This window comes from Corylus avellana, chromosome 8 (genome assembly GCF_965113065.1).
Source record: "Corylus avellana chromosome 8, dhCorAvel1.hap1.2, whole genome shotgun sequence".
Lineage (NCBI taxonomy): Eukaryota > Viridiplantae > Streptophyta > Magnoliopsida > Fagales > Betulaceae > Corylus > Corylus avellana.
In genome coordinates, this window is record NC_142497.1 from 22,291,550 (window position 1) to 22,309,688 (window position 18,139).

The window sequence follows — 18,139 nt, forward strand, 5'->3', positions numbered from 1 at the left end:
GGGGGGAAAGGAAGTGCGCGCGCCCTTGGCATTTCATCTAAGTCCTCACTTGCTAAAGTCCTTTCATTTCCTGCAAAGGGGTATTAACTTATGCAGTCGATTCAAATAATACAAAGAACATGAATCTAATGGATCTCAGGGACCAAAATTCCTTACAATTGAGAATCCATATTATTACTCCTAACTTTCTTTTTGTGGTAAGGGTCTGTGAGAGAGGCTTTACTACCTGAGCAGGAGCTTCCTGCCCAAGCAAAGGGCTCGTTCGAGCATAACCTCTCTCACAATCCTTTGTTATTATTACCCTTATACTCCCGTCTCATCTGATAGGGAATGGTAGGAGTAAAGAAAAAAGTAACATACCATAAGGGATTTTGCGAGCAAGGCACGTTATGGAAAAGGTAAGCAAGAAGAAGAAACACAGTCGTGCTTGAAAACCCATAGCTCTCTCTTTCACTCTCTTGCTCTTGGAGAAACAATGTGAACATCGATCTGTTCATGACCATTCACTATTTGTACAGGGAAAATTGTAGTTGCCCCTACGACAAATTCGCCCACCATGATCAATTACCGTATAAGGCTGATATTTGCTATCCTTGAATGATAAGAATCCAGCACATTAAATTGGATTTTATGAGGTGTACGTTTTCATCAATGGTGAGAATCTAATCAGAGTTAATAACCGAATAATGGATCGTCTGTAATTCACTATATATTCAGCTATTCAGCTTGAGCGATTAAGCCCAAATGGTTGAAATGGTTCAGAGAGAAGCTTGCCCATTATACATGTCTATTGCGCTAGGGTTTTGAAAGATCGATCAAGTAATTAAACGAATTCCAGCCACATGCACCATAGATAAATTAAAACGTGTTACTAATATTATTTAACTATAATGTGTTAATAATAATTAATGAAAATATATTGGTTAATTTAATGAGAAAATATGGGATTTTCATAGATTAATGAGGAGTTAGTATCTTGACTAAAATATAACTCCTACATTAATAAGGATTAAAAAAAAATTTATATAAATTGATAAGGTAAACCGTAAACGTATGAAAAGTTGATTACATGTTTGTGAGTTAATTAATGACCTAATTAATTGCATGATGGGTAATTTATTATGGTAAACAAGGCCCATTAATCTATAAAATAACTAGGAGTTTTAAGATAGTAGATGTATTTACTAGCTATTAGGCATTACTAAAATAGAAATGAGTCACTAGGATCAAATCTATTCCATTATTATTTCGTATTTTAGTTTTCTCCACAAACTTCAACATAATATCATATCTTCATCATATTTCAACAAAATTTGTTGCCACTAAATCTCATCCATCAATTAACCCCAAAAACGTAGATGGATAGTTATTTATCAATTTCCCTATAAAGTTTCCCCATTTCTCAATTCATATATAGATCAAAAGTAGTAGATCCATGGAATTAAAGACTGTGTCATGTGTGTGTTGACAGCTATTTATGGTGTGACAGATACAGAGGTCAATCAAGGGGGAAAAAGAAAATGGGAAGGATCATAGAAGAGGAAGAAAGTAAGGACTTGTTCTAAATACAATATTTGTTTGCTTCTCTGTTTGCTTTTGTCATAAATCAACTCTCGTACAAGACGGTACAACACGAAAAGAGGTCAGGGATTTAAACTACCTTCTTTTTCTTTTTTATTGAATAATACTAAAATTATTTATGAATAAATAGTACTGCATGTTACACCATGAACGAATATCTTATCCTTTCCGGCCACCGTTGCCACCTCCAGCCTTATGTTTAGATGGATCGTGACTATGGTTTGCTGACGACTCGCTATAATCGTCCACGCTGATCATCTTCAGAGACCTTCTCCCCATGACCAATGCCATTTCATTCCCTATATATAACATATTCTCACATTTCGTTAAAGATAACAATACAATTAAAGAAGAGTTTGAGTTCACACGTAAGTAAGAGTGTTAGAATATTAATAATCATTAAGTAATTAAATTTACAACTTTCTATTAGGTTAATTAGCTTTTGAGATAATTGATAATTTAACATGGTATCAGAACCAAAAAGGTCGTTGAATCGAACATTGACTCTGTCAATTTCACCTCCCATTTAAATTAAATATTCTTCGTATTGGGCCTCACCTATTAATGAAGAAATTAAATTTATTTCTTTCTATCAGTTTAAATTACTTTTACAACAATTGGAAACAAATAACACTTCACAGCAATATAATTGTTCTTTTCCTATTTTCTTTTTTTCTTTTTGGAGTAAGAATTTGTTATATATTATGATCAGCTATGTTACATGAATTCTTTATATATAGGTGTTGTGTTGTGGACTATGGCATCCGCTTTCTTGAAGATTTTCCATCAATTTGAACACATCTATATGCATTTTTATATAATGTACTTGTGTTTCACATTCCAACCAAAGATGTCAGTGAAATAACTATACATTCTACGGAAGCTAAATCAATATTATAAAGTGGTCGGTCTGCGTTTGCATAAAACAAGGTTGTCTAGCTTTAAGCAAATACTATAACGAATAAGTAATAAGAAACACGCATGAATGAGACCATGTACACAGAATCCAGCTATCCCAATGCACAAACTACAATACCACACCACCATGCATGCTCATTCAAATTAATCCAAACAATGGCCATCTTTCGTACGGTGGTCACTATATTCCGTCGATAGGGCTTGTTATACGTGAGAGAGTAGATGAGTTTCACACTAGTTCAGATTATCCGGGCATGTGCCCGTTTGGCCCGAGCAAGTGCCAAACATGCATAAATTTTATATGCCCTCTCACATTAATTGTTCATATTGTGTATTGTATACGATGAACTCATGCATGTTAAAAAATTTTAATTTTTATCTTTAATTTTTGTTCTCAAAATAAAAGCATTAACAAATAATTGAAATGCAAAACATTATTAAAATCATGAGAAACATGTATACCTGAAAGTGGCATGATGCTTCGAGCAGAACACATAATGAGGAAGGCAAACAAGAGACACAAGCATAGGCGAGCTCCGATTGCCATCTCTCACTCTCTCTTTAATTTGTTGAGGCCTCCGATGGATCCGTCTCTATTTATAGGACCAAAAACACTATTGCAAGGAGAAGCCGTGGCACACAGTGATTGCAAGATAGGAGTCGACGTTTCCAGATGTGGGTGCCACGTTTAGTGCGTCCTAGCCGTCCATTGCTGGTCAACGAGGTTGCCATCGCTTACTTTTCCAGAAAAGAAAACAGCTTCCTTTTGTTTTTCAAAAGTTGCAATCATATTATTCTAATCAAGTGCTTGCTCTCGCTCTCACACGGTTCAGTCCACAATGTTTTAATTTACAGTGCATCCTCACTCTAACACCGTCCAGTGCATGATAGTGATGGCGCACTACACGCCATGACGAATAGAAAAGCAAACACCAATATGGAGATCAAGTCCGTGGATCCTTTAATTTCAACTATATATATGAATTTTGCTTCTATTATTTTTAATATTCATTTTCACTTGCCCGACCACTTGTAAATTATCTCGGAATGAAAATTATCATGCACATTTTTTAACTAAGTGAGTCGTTTCAGCTTTGTTTGTATAAATTCCGTCCAAATAATAAATGCGAAAGAGTCTTCATTTCTAAAAAAAAAAAAAGTCCGAAAAAATCTTTTTTGTGTTACAACTTTCATTACAACGTACTATTTGATGTGATAAATACCGCATAAATTATTGTCTTAATTTATAAATATGGTAAACGTCACATGCACTTTCAAGTTAATTTATAAAAAATTTGTATACTCTTATTAAAATACTTGGACCAAGAGAAAAGATCTTAGGAAAAAAATAAGTTCCCTTTTTGTTTCGTAGGATGTAACTCTCTTTTGAATTAAGGCTTGCAAAAACATTTGATAGATTTATTATATTTGTTTTTTTTTTTTCTTGACCAAGATAGATAGAGTTGTTATGTATCACATCGCTTTGATGTTGACTTCGGAGAATTGCATAATCTTTTATTCTTGTCTTTTAAGAGATTTGGGGCATAAACTAATAATAATACAGATAGTATTCAATGAGTGTCGCAGTTTCGTCAAGTGCACTAATCAAGAGTATGTCAACTCTTGAATTAGGCATTAGGAAATTATTTTAATATAGTCCATTAAACTGAAGTATATCTTAATTTATTAAAGTAGGTTTAAAATCACATTTTTGGTACGTGAAATTGCAGTGCCAAATGCTTTATTAGTCTATTAAATTGATATTTATTTTTAGAGTACATAATTCTTTCATTTTTAAAAATACACGCACATACTATATGTATCAGTTTAACAGACTATGTTAAAATTAAGAATTCCCTCTAACTTAATTTGAAAGAAAGCTTTGTCCTTAAGCATATGCTGGAAGCTCAGTTTAAAAGGTAGAGTATTCTAAGGGCCTGTTTTGGTGTACGTTTAAGAAGCCTAAAAGTGCGTTTCACACTCAAAAAATCTGTTTGAAGAAATAAATACTTGTTCGGTTAAAAAAAATTAAAAACGCTTTTAAAGGTCTAAAAAGTTTTTTTTTTTTTTTAAAAAAAAAATGGTTAAAACGCACTTAACAAAAGCTTAAAAAAAAAAACTTTTACAAAAAAAAATAAACTTAAAAACTTTATTTCTTAAACACAATCCCAAACATGCGCACACTAACTCTCATGATAGTTTAAACACTTAATAAAATCATCATACACTTAATAAAATCATCATCCAACCCCGCCAACTCCCTACTTGGAAATGTTGTAGTGAGTGATAATGCAAATCATTTGAAACTTTTATTTATTTAATATAATTTTAAGAGAGAGAGCCTCAGTGAACGTAATAATTTTTTGCTGATATCATACGATTACAACACAAACTTTGTTATTATTTATGCATACGTTCACTCTAATTGACGAAAAGCATCACGGAATTGCTGACTCTTTCTGGGTGAGTCTCTCTGCAAAATAACACCAAATTTTTAGAACATATATATATATATATATATATATATATATATAACAATTTGTATGTGTCAGGGGTACAATATGTTCATATTGAACATATTGTTAGATAGGGAATGCTAGGTGCTCTCCTGATGCTTTTTTCGTGTCTTTCTAGTCTTAGGTAAATATTATTTTTTTAAAAGAGAATGCTAAGTACTCTCATGGTGTTTTTCTTATATCTTTCTAGTCTTAAAGAAAATATTAAGTGTTCTCTTGGTGTTTTCTTCATGTCAAACCAACTAAGAGAAATAAGAATCACTATCCTTCCTTTTCAATTAATTCTTTCAATTCCCTCGATATTCATGCGTCAGATCAAAGAATTGGCATTAAATTGACATACAATTCTTATATGCATCTTTTAATGAAATTGAAAGTCAGTCTCTAGAGAGGATGTAAAAATTAAAATGCATATATTAATTGCGTGCTTTAAGAACAGATATTGTTATAATAAACTGAAATAATTAATTTCCTCCAAACATTATCCATTGACATGGCCTGGATTGTCATTCCCAATCGATTTTGATGTAAAATATTTTTCAAAAAATATTTTTCACAAAAATACTGAGAGATGCTTAACTTTTAGACAGAAATATGTAAGGATTAAGAGACAAATACCACATGCTTTTGCAAAGTTAACTAAAATAAAATTCATATTTACTTGCCTTCATGCATTAAACTTAATTATGGGTTTCCTCAACCAAAAAACATGTATAATATTCTAATTAAAATGATCTGCGAGTGAGAATATATGGATATATATAAAAACATTATCAAACATACTCGGAGGAGGATGGGGTGGAGTATGCTTAGGATTAGCCCGTGGTCCCTCGTAGTCTTCGGAGATCAAATTCTTCAAATTCTTTTCACTCTCTGTAAACATGCAACCGTTATTATACACAGATAGGCGTGGATACACGAAGGGGTTTCGCGTCATAGAAAAAAAAAAAACATTAACATACCTAAAGGGGTTTCGCGAGCAAAGCACATTATGGCAAAGGTGAGGAAGAAGAAGAAGAAGAACAGCCGAGCTTGAAAACCCATCTCTCTCTTTCTTTCTTTTTTCTTGCAGAAACCCTGTGAAAAATCTGCTCACGAGCATCTACTATTTGCATAGGAAAAAATGGTTGTCTGGTAAAGCATGACAAATGGCCATCAGTGAGGTACCAGATGGTGATATTTGGATTCTGTGAATGGCACGTGTTCCCAAAGAAAATGCCACTTGGATGTCAACATAAATTATCATTAATGATAAGAACCTAATCACCAGCCTGGATTATCTATTTTTGACTCTTCTGACAAAAAAAACTTACAACTTGTATTATAATTATTATTTTTTAGTGTTCGAACAAACCACTTAAATTTTGTCATATTAATTAGCACTATTTTCAGAATATTAATTAAATTATCAAATCAATTATTTTTTAATTCGTTTAAGCTTTTAGAGTATCTATTCCCTCGTGCATTCTCCTCATGTATCATTGATTATTTGCCTTTCTTTTAGAATACTTTTGACTCGTTTAAGCATGTTTCTTGTACTAATTATATTCTTAGCTTCAACATTCACATTACATTTAGAGGTGCCAAAACGGGTCGATGGGTCAATCCGTTTACGACCCGTAATGACCGGTGACTCGTTTAAGATAAGCCCAAACACGACCTATTTAGCTAACGGGTAGGCCGCACCAAACTCGAACACAACATGATAAGTTAGCAGGTCACCCGACACGACCCACTCAACCTGATTAGCTTCTTTTCTTTTTTTTTTTGAAAATGAAAGTTATGAGTTGGGTCATAAACAGGCCAGTTGACCCGTTTATCAAAGTAAATGGGTCATAAACAGGTCAATTGACTTGTTTATTAAAATAAACGGGTCAATGGCTCATTTATGACCCAAACCCGTTAAGAGTAAACCAAAAAATAATAATAATCATGTCTGGCCGGTCACCCACGGGTGACCCGCGACACGATCCGTCAAGAGCAAAATAAACGACTCATTTATGACCCAAACTCATTTAGGATAAACTCAAACCCGGTAATTTCATGTCAGGTTGTCATGTCGTGTCAAAATTGTCAACCCTTCCATTGAACAAGTTTTCCTTCCATTTTACCTTTTTTTTTCACATTCCATTAAAAATAACATTTTTTTTTTTTAATTTTAGTTGCTCACTTTTTCAAAATATATACATTTCACTCTTTATTTTAGCTCTTAATTTTCATTATTTTATTTGGTGAGCACCGTAACTCTACCGTAGCACCGATCTCCCAAATTTTAAACTAAATAACTAACTGAATACAACAATATTTTCGTCCAAATTTACATCCCCGGCCCGCCAAAATAACCTTGACACTATGGCTTGTTAGTTGTTATGCACAATCTATATCATTTGACTTCAGGGAGCAACAATACCCATGATGCTTTTTTTTAATGTTTACAGTGATTACGCAAGGCTGCATTCAGGGCCGGCTCAGGCCCTAGGCGAGTTAGGCCCTCGCCTAGGGCCCCCAATTTAGTAAAGCCAAAAAAAAAAAAATTTGAGTTAAAAGAAATTAAAAAAAAAAAAAAATTTATTATTTTGGACAAAAAAAAAAATTGAAGGCCCAAATTTTTTTTAATAGGGCCTAAAAATTTTTTTATCAAAATTTAAGGCCTCAATTTAATAAGACCCAAATTAATAAGCCCACTATAAATTTTAAAAATAAATTAAAAAAGGACAAAGCATTAAAGCCTTATACATCATTACGCCAATTCCCTAGAGCTCCTGACGCTACAATACACACCTGATGCTACAGTACATGCCTACATGATTCACTCATCCTCTTGGCCACTTTCTAGAAATTTTTTGTTTTTGATGAGAAAATATAAACGTTAGAAATAAAATATTACCATTTATTTTCTATTTATTATTTAGCTATCTAGGGAAAGCCAAGAGCCAAAATATAAACTGCTGTCAACCATGGGCATTTTAAATATCAGTCTCTATATTTGCCACTTTACCTCTTCTCTTTGCTTGCTCTTTTCTGAGTTTTTCTTCTCTGCCTATCTCATCATTTTCTCTTCCTCTCCGACTCCGAGTGACTAAGTCTCTTGTCCTATCTCCAAGAACTGCTTCATAATTCCTTTGCCAAATCAGGTTTTATTGTTCTATTTTTGTCATTTATTTTATTATAGTCATAATTTTTTTTTTGATAAATCATGTTTGTTTAATTTGTTAGTATTTTTAATTAAACATGTCTACTAGAAAATATGCAACTGGATATGAAAAACTTACAAAAAAAAAAAAAAAAAAAAAAGTAGACAAATTGATTGAATCTCAAAGAGGAGCTCTAAATAAATTTGTTATTAGCCATAAACAAAATATTGAGGATAATTTAGGTGAAAAACTCATAAATGAACAAGAAACTCATCAAAAAAAAAATTAGAAGATAATGAAAATGTTATTGATGTATCTAAATCTATTGCTACAAATATTTTATATATATATTACTTAAAAAAAAATTGAATTTAAAAAAAAAAAATTTTGTAACTTAAAAAAAAAAAATAATAAAATTAGGCCCAATTTCAAAATTTTGCCTAAGGCCCCAAAATATGTTGAGCCGGCCCTGGCTGCATTCATCGTACCAGCCGTGGAATAAGCAACACCCATGATGTTCTTTCTCCACGATTGACTAACAAGCATGAATCCAGAAGTCACATGCCACCCAATTGTGGCCACCATCAGAGATGAAGACTTCAGAACCAGAAGACTACATTAGCCTAAAACACGTGGCATCGCTGTGATAAACAGCCAAAAGGTAGGGAAGAGTGACAATTTTTGTTTGCGTGTCAGATTTTAATTGTGTCGAAGCGTGAATATAAGATTATTTAGGTCAACCTTAATTCAAAACGGGTTAAACCTCTCAACTTTAACCCACTAATTTTAAGTTCCTATTGAATTTGCAGGTTAGCGTAAAAAATGTCAACTCTAAAAGGCAGAAGCACCCCTTCAAAAGAGTGGTACCAGTTAGCTCTGTCTCCAAAGTGTTAGAGATAAGAGATAACATTATGCATGACTTAGACCAAAACCTTCGTCAACCCCTTTTGATTGCTCAGATGGATCTCTATCCTTAATTGTATTGCCAACCTAAAATAACAGTTGAATTCTACAGCGGTCAGAGCATCATCATATGAGCAGCATATAGTCTTCTCTTCCACTGCGTACAGGCAGGGCTCGACTGAGAGTGAAGCATCGCAATCCCCATGATGATGAAACTTCATATTCTGCAAAGTCAAAAACCTTTTTCTTCTCTCTAGGGACCAATGTCGCATCACTTAAGGTCAATGCTAAAGGCACTACCTCACTACAGTGCCGCCACTAGAGCACAAGCTCATCAAATGTTTATGTGATGGCATTGGTCAGTTTGAGTACCATCATGGGATTGTGGTGCAAAAATCCTGCAGAAAATATGTGATTTCAGATAGCTGTACAAATTTCTCACAAATTGACTTAATCGATTACAAGTCACTTGTTTTATTGGCTACTACTAAGATGTAGACAGCCAATTTTTTCATAAAATGTAAATTGTCCAATGAATTTGTAATAGAATTGTTATAAAAACTGTCGTACCCCAAGGGTATGCAGAACAACAAAAGGATGTAAGCCACTAAGACATAAATTCCATATCCGATTTTTAAAACTAGTTAGGATAAATTTCAATCTCTAATCTTTAAATTAGTCACCATCTGCAAACCACCATGCACCCAGGAACATGACCATTGATCACAAAGCAGATCATCAACAAATAAACACATCAGCTCCACTAGCTGAGAAGATCTTTAACTTGAAAGGCACAAAACATTATCAATGGACAAAATATACTAAAACGACAGAATCATATATATGCTCAAAGCCTGTATTCTTTTAAGCTGATTGCATTAGTAGGTTCCTTCACCAATATTTTGCTTACACGAAATAAAAACTGAAGAGCGTTCTGAAAATGAGAACTCGGAAATGTCAACAAACATAAACATAAGACCTTAAACAGAGTTCCATCATTCCAAAATCTGCCATCTTCATCAAAATATTTAAGTACATCACAAAAGAGCGGCATATATTTAAACCATGCTCATCATCTAACTGTTCCAACATGTCAAGATTCGTCAGCTCGAGTAGGAAACTGCAGTTTAAAAGCACCAGACATGTGTCTATCCAATGGTCATCATCTTTTCTTAAAACCATATTTCTTACGTTCATAGAATAGATCTGTTTTGGCACTCCCCAAATTAACAATTTTGGGGCATCCATCCCTATCTTTCTCCTGCTGTGTACACTCTTTGCAATAGTAGGCATCAGAAATTCCCACTCCTCCACAGATAACACACCGACCCTGAAAGGATCCATAGTTGCATTCGTCACAAACTCGCACAAGTGTGCAAGGGCGCACATAGGAATCACAGATTACACACTTCCCATCACATTTCTCACAAAGTCGTCCAATGGCAATTCCTGGCTGTTTCCGGCACATAATCAAATCTGGATGATGCTTGGCCATGCTTTCTGCAACAAGCACTTAGTTCCTTTGATAAGTAAAGCTCTTAGTTCCTGAATAGAAATAAATAAAGAGCACGTAAAAATCCATGCATAGGATATTTAAACAGGAATATCATCAGAAAGACAGAAAAGATCAAGTAACCCCCCCACCCAAATAAATAAATAAAACAAATAATAATAATAAAAAATAAATAAAAATAAAATAAAATAAGAGGAAAGAAAAAAAGTGCGGTTTCCACCGACGAAGCTGCCTTTGTTTTTGAATGGCAACTTCTTCACATATACTGGCATGAGGGAAGAATATAAACATAGTATACATTTTTATTGGTATTCCACTATCTAATAGGGATAAATAACGAACACGTCCTCCAGAGAACAAAACCCATGCATGGCACATTAATTTGTGGCATCAGAGACATAGCAAACAACATCAACTGCTAGGATTAGACAGCTGACCATCATCTGACAACATACTCAATATAAATAAAACATGCAATTTTCTCCATAATCATCCACTCAAAGTAAAATTTTGTTAAACAAATGTCAGTAAAGGAACAACTAGATGTTACGTAAAGTACAACTGAAATCCACAGGAGGCTGAGAATGGCAAAGGTCAGTCAAACTAAGGCCCTTCTCTAGAGCCATACTGCAAATCAGCGCCCTTTTTTCATTTGTTTAAAAGAAAACCATATGCATTGCAAGCAATAGATGTAATACATTCCTTCTGAAGTAAAAAAACTTTTTCTCTTAATTTCCACTTCTATTCCTCTATGCATCAGAAAAATGCAACTAAATATAAATTGGAATAAGTGTATTAAAATGTTCATGCATAGGAAACATTTCTCCATATGTGAGCATTAAAATCTAGATATATCGTACAATAATCAAGAATAGGATGACAAGTTCTTTGTTCCCTCAGAATCCTAAGGCAGACCAGCAGTAACTCCACCACTTCCCAAAAGGAAAGAGGAAATAATAAAAATAAATAAAAAATAAAAAAAAAACATGGCAGATTAAAATCAGTGTCAAGATGAACTATATTTGTTTGCTGACAAATGACTGTTGACTGGATATAGTAAAAAATTTCAAACATTTTTCCAGGATCAAGAGATTCAACAATTAGATTTACATGTACACTTATGTTCATATTCATTTCATGCATGACTTGAGTTCAGCCAAATTCAAGAATGGCAGAAAAAATCCTCTTCACGGTTTGTATTGATCATTGTGCTTCCAAAAACATGTGGACCATCAAACCAAGTAAGTGATAAAAGTCAAGTGAGAAGCTAGTTAGAAATGCAATCTGTTTCCTTATACAGGTAACTACAAACTAGTCAAAAGTATTTCACTAAGGGTTAACCTAACACCACACCATGGCAGCAAAAACCGCAACTACTTAAATTGATCACCCTGGTAATGAAACCCATATGAGATACAGAGGAACAGTCTCTTTTTCTTCTTCTTCTTCTTCTTAAGAAATATACAAAATTAACAGACTTGCCCAAATTTGATTAAACGATTACAATCCAATTGATTTATGTATAACTCAAACAATCATTTTTCTAGCCATCAAAAAGCCAAGCCAAACCACCAGCATATCCCCATTCTTCATATCACAGAAACCCACATCCCAGGTAACAACGTCCAAGAGATTAACAAGTATTGTCAAAAATAAAAGAGAGATATACAACTTTAACAACACAAGAACCATAAGACGCAGGTTATTAATACATGGTCCACCATCAAATAACTTACACAGTTCATAGAACTCCCTAAAAACTTTTTCGCATTAGATTATAAGAAGTACTAAAACCCTATCTCTTTTAAGAGCTCAACTCAAGCCCAAGCGTCCCGCACTCCGCGACGCTTAACTCAATCCATTACCTAACACTTTGTTCCAGAATAACCCGAACACAACTATATTTCACCCCGTAAATTCTCAGCCGCACTTCATCAAACACTTGGTACTCATCATATGCCATTGCTTTACCCAAAAATCCTTAATCAATGAGAATACCAGGTAGCGCATTACTCAAACATACAACGCAATGCAGCGTCCCACACACCAGACACGTACCCATAAACAAATACGACACTTTTTTAGAAATTCGTCAAATTTGTGATACTCTGCATCTAGTTTATAGGGTTTTTGTTGTTAAAATCCCCCCAAACATCCTAGTCTACTAGGAAACATTAGGGGGGGAAATACAAACAAACAATCAAAGTAATAAAGCCTAAAACAGAAACAAAAAGAGTACGGGAAAATACAAGAACTAACCTGCGCCGGGAGGCTCTTACGTGCGCAGGGGTCAGGAACGCTGTTCTTCTGCGCCGTTTGGTAAACAGTGGATGATCTGCGAAGAAGGTGTAGAAATAAGAAATATATATTGACAATGTTGAGAACCATCGAGAGTTTTCGGGCCGGAATTGGGCCTGAATTGGGCCGGTCCGGTCTTGGACTGGCTTTGAAAATGTTCTCCTAACCCAACAACTTGTGAAATTAATTATTTAAATTGCTATGGCCCAATCCAACTTTAGATGAACAGATTTTGATTAAAAAAATTATTATTATTTTTCAGGCCTTTTAACGAAATATTTTTACCTCTACCAAGCAAAGGCTGGTAAAACGAAATGTTTTTATAATATAATACCAAGGTTAAAAATTTCTAATATAGACGTACAAGCAACTACAATGAATCTCTAATGATAATGTTAAGTTTAACTGCAACTCATCAAATAATTAACCCCAAAAGCCATAGCCCCATTCTCAAATCTCTCAAAAGAGCACTTCTAACCAAAAAAAAAAAAAAAATCTCATTTTTCACTAAATAAAACCACTTTATAATGAGAAAAAAATGACCCGCACAAATTTTTCCTTCTAATTCAGTATAATAAATTGACATCTGTCTTTAAAATAAATGGATTTTTACATGTATTTTTAATAGAATTAATAATACATATAAATGTATTTTAAAGAAAAATGTCAATTTAATAGAGTAAGTTTGAAAGAAAATTTTGTCCAATAACCTTATTGAAGCACGCTTGCCCTCTAAAATGATTCAATTAAAGGGATCGGCCGGCTTCTATTTGATATTATATGCATCATGGTGCCACATGTGAGATGCATGTGTTGGATATATTCATATCCAACACATGCGTCATGCAAATATTGGATAGTTGGATTAAAGGAGGTTGCTATATCCAACATACTATTGGTGTTCTGTCTAGGAGGGAAGCATCCTTTTTGGGTTTGCTTAAGAAAAAGGATGTTATTTGTCCATCAAGGACATTGTTGTATAAATCATAGTTTAAGATAATAAGGTTATAAAAGATACAGATATAAATACAAGAAGATTTCAAGACTTGCAAATTCCAATTACGGTTTGGTATTAGAGTTTTGTTGTGGTATTACAGTTTTTACTATAAGCCCTTTACAAATTGACGTGATAGTCCATATGATACTTATCAAGCTAGCCACTTTAGTAATGTGATTGTACACACGATGTCAACCACGTCATCACCACCTCCGTCGCTGTCTCCACATACGCACCGACAACACACCAACCACCTAGTCTCTTCTTCCTCCTTGCTTAGGCACTGATTTTTAGTGTGGAAATTGAGAATGAATATATCTATATCAACACCTGCGATGAGGTCATTAGTCTTTGGCCGTGGAGACTAACAACCAAATCATAGGTCTTTAACCATAGAGTCGTGGAGACCCACACTGTGGGTCTCCTAGCTCCCAAGATGTGGTGGTATGAAAGTAGCGAAATCTCAAATTGGAAGAGAGGATTAGGATTGCGTGGTTGAATTTGGGGTCGACGTGGTAAGTGTTGCATGGACAACACGTGAGGTCTAAATATTTAATATGACTCATAGTTACAATAGTTTGTAGTTTTTTTTATATATTTCACGTGTTAGAATGAATATCCAACGAGGTAAAACCATTTGTATCAAGATGACAAAAATGATTATGTAGTATTTGTAGCTTTTGATACAAAGTTTGCCGATACCGTCATTACCTCCTTAGGAAAAGAAGTTCACATCCCATAGACTTCTACCTTAGCGCAGCATTGCTCCGTCACGCTTTTGCCCGCTACAAAAAAAAAAATTCCACAATTGTTATAAATACAATTATACAAGTTTGGGTGTTATATATGTCTCCAGTTCTTTTGTTATTTTTCTATGTTATAATGGATTTCTCCTGCATTAACTGAACCACACCTAGGGTTTAGCTTTGTATGTATTTAACTCTCTTATTGATTACATTTTTGACCGTGGTTAGAGATGGCTTCGCATGTGGAACATATGCTAGCTGCACATGCTCTATGCATTGCCCGGGGTGTACATAGTTTCATATTATTATATTAATTAATTAAATTATGCTCTTATTTGTTCATGTACTCTCATCATGGATATATTAAAGCCTCATGTAATCTACATGTATTTCCGATTTTTCCTTGATTATTTCCTTTATACCTTATTCATTCATATATTTTGATTTTTTTTAAAACAAATATATATATATATTCATGAGTTTGATGCGTAGTGTGAATCTGACAGCTGCCATCGCTTGAAAAAAATGCAATACTAATTGTCACCCAATAAAACAATAATGTGGCAAGCCAATCTAATTAACATTCTTAAATGTGCCAAGCCAATAATATATATAAAATAAACCGGTTATATATTAACTGGGTTCTTAAATCCCTATAACCGGTAACGGCAACCGATTTAGACGGTTATATGGTTTTACGGTTGATAATCATTAGCAATTAGTAGTTAGCGATTATTTACAATTAATAACCGCTAATAACTTTTCCGTTTGTATACCTCTATGATGCTATCTGTTCCATGTATATGGTATTGAGTAGCCGGCTGTCCAATGTTGTGGGACTACGTACTTTATAGATTATAAAATTGTGATATACGGTAAAAGGATTATTATATATATCTATTAGAATCAGCTTTTCACCAACTAAGGAAGATTTTGAATTGAAATTGACGTTTGCACTCTTTTGAAGTTGAAAGAAGATCACCTTTCGAGAATAAGATGAGATTTTGGTACCCTAATCATGAGAAAAGGTACAAGATGTAGTTGGGTCAAATTAATCTGCTTCTTTATGGATCATAATTTAGGCCAATTATTTGCATTTGCATGCAACTTTAGACCTAGTCAACTCTTTTTCTTTTTCTCTTTTGGGTCATTGACTCCTTGCAAATTTGGAGTGACATTATTCGGAAAATTATAATAAAAAATATTACCAAATCTATAATAATAATAATGATAATAACAAAAATTATAATTGTTGTTATAACATTATTATTAGTGTTGGTGTCATGAATAACCTTACATTCCTAATAGAGTGGCTAATGTCGCTTCTTTTAAGGTCGTAAAATGACAAGGGTAATGTGTCTCTAACTCATATGGCATCTAAGTATTCATGCTAGGTGCAAGCCTGTGAGTTTATTTTTTTACTTTTATGTTTATGGATGAAAATGACATTTGAGAATAGAGCATACACGTGTGAATGTAAAAAGGTTTGAGTCCTACCTTAAAAATATGTCATAGTTATGAGTGATTAATATAGTATAGTTATTCTTACAATATATATATATATATATATATATATATATATATATATGTGTGTGTGTGTGTGTGTGTTCAAACCCATAAGTTTATGCTTTTGGGTTGAATGGTATTTTTAACATATTATATTATAAGCTCACTAAAAGAATCTTCAATATATTAATTTCTCTAACAAGTGGTATCAGATGTATGAACAGGGTCCTTGGCGGAGGAAGGGGCAAAGGTTCATGGCACATACACAAACGAAAGCCTTTGAGACAAATGTGTGCAGCGTGGGCAAACCCACATAGCCCACAAGTGATATTGAATGTGGCCCATAAAATTGATAAAAAGCTTATGTTTTGAGGGAGGATATAATGCAATGTAATGATGAACTTACATATGAGGGGGAGATTATTGAGTATACATATGTGAGTGTAAAAACGTTTGAGCCCCACATTAAAAAGTGTCATAAGTGATAGCATAGTTAAGCTTAAATCCATAAGCTTAAGCTTTTAGGTGATTTTAAAAGTTACATCAACTTTAAGAAGATAAAAAGATGACAAAAAGATGGTCCCTAACATTACTCTTTGGATATTAAGAACCCTCTAAGTATTTGAACGGAAGCGTCGTCTTTTTTTATGTGATTTTAAAAACTACATCAGCTTTAAGAGGATAAAAAAAGGTCCCTAGCATTACTCTTTGGATATTAAGAACCCTCTAAGTATTTGAACGGAAGCGTCGTCTTCTTTCTTTGTTTTAAACTTTTCATTTGGGAAGAAAGTTTGTAAACTTTTTAATATATGTTGCGAAGTTGAACGGAAGCGTCTTCGTGTTTTTCATGAAGCAACATATATTTTTCATGCTGATCTTATCATTGACTTTAAAAAATGTTCAGTTTAAATTCTAATAGACGACCAATCACAACGATCAGATTAGACTGAAATTACTTTATAACAAGATTATAATTAGCGCACTAATCTCTTCAATTATTGATAATATCAACCACCTCTAATTGACTTGCTTTTATACCCTTTGATGGGGATTATACGGTAACATAGTTTCATACGACATTGAGTAAATTAACGTTGTTTGGTGGCGTCCAGACGTCCACGTGTCTATGCACCTATATTTTTTTTGCTTCATGATATTGAGTGTTGCACAAATATACTATTGAATGGCCAATGGTCCAATATTTTGGGACAATTTGTATGAATAGATTATAAAATTTTTTGATATGAAATTGAAGTTTGAAGATCATCGCAATAGTCTAAGGGTGGCTACATAATCACTTCAATCATTTTGGGGTGACAGAACGGCCATTCTGGTTACGAGAGAGGTGCCAATGGAGGTGATCACCCGATCAATTTTTTTTTTTTTTAGAAAAAAAAAAAAAAAAAAAAAAACAGATATACTCTATCAAAAACATTTTTTCAAATGTAGACTCCATCAAAAAATGTTTTTGATATTTATGTCACGTTAAAATACTTTTGTAAACAAAACAAAAACACTTATCTAAAAATATTTGGAGGAGAAAATGACAAAAACAAGAAGAAAAAAAAAAAAAAAACTTCTAGTGTTCTCGTGGTGTTCTTCCAACTGTGATATGATTTTTAAAATTATCGTTGAATTTGACATTATTACACCTAGTATTTCCCTTTTATTTAAATCTACATATTTGAACAATTTTATGTTAAGTTGTTTTAGGGAAGTAGTGATTTAGGTTGACTTTTAAAAGGAGTTTTTTTCTTTCTTAATAGCTGATTTTGTGCCATATTAATCTCTCGCACGATTCTTAAATCATTTAAGTTCTTTATTTTTATTATCGGTGGTATTTAACACTTGAAATTGTGCCCTATTAATTCCTCTAGATAATCTTTTTCAGTAACAAGGCACAAAATCAAAAATTTTAGTGGACGAAAAAGATAAGATTATAATTTGAATATTGAAAACTTTATAAATATATGTATTAACCCTAAAAATCTTTTTAAATACCTGTTTTACACTCAAAAAGAAGCAAG

At 33.4% G+C, this 18,139-nt stretch overlaps 1 protein-coding gene and 1 long non-coding RNA gene across 2 annotated transcripts; both read right to left on the bottom strand.

Annotated features, from left to right (window-relative positions):
• Window positions 1–4,764: 4,764 nt before the first annotated feature.
• LOC132164804 (uncharacterized) lies at window positions 4,765–6,118 on the bottom strand. Its single transcript, XR_009438418.2, has 3 exons — window positions 5,978–6,118; window positions 5,799–5,888; window positions 4,765–4,972 (listed from the first exon to the last, which is right to left on the bottom strand). It is a non-coding gene; the product is annotated as an uncharacterized LOC132164804 (long non-coding RNA).
• A 3,751-nt stretch (window positions 6,119–9,869) lies between these two features.
• Window positions 9,870–12,902, bottom strand: LOC148584287 (PHD finger-like domain-containing protein 5A). Its single transcript, XM_088519173.1, has 2 exons — window positions 12,825–12,902; window positions 9,870–10,597 (listed from the first exon to the last, which is right to left on the bottom strand). Exon 2 carries the CDS (start codon window positions 10,545–10,547, stop codon window positions 10,215–10,217), a length of 333 nt encoding a protein of 110 aa, XP_088375299.1. The 5' UTR covers window positions 10,548–10,597; window positions 12,825–12,902; the 3' UTR covers window positions 9,870–10,214.
• Window positions 12,903–18,139: the final 5,237 nt, after the last annotated feature.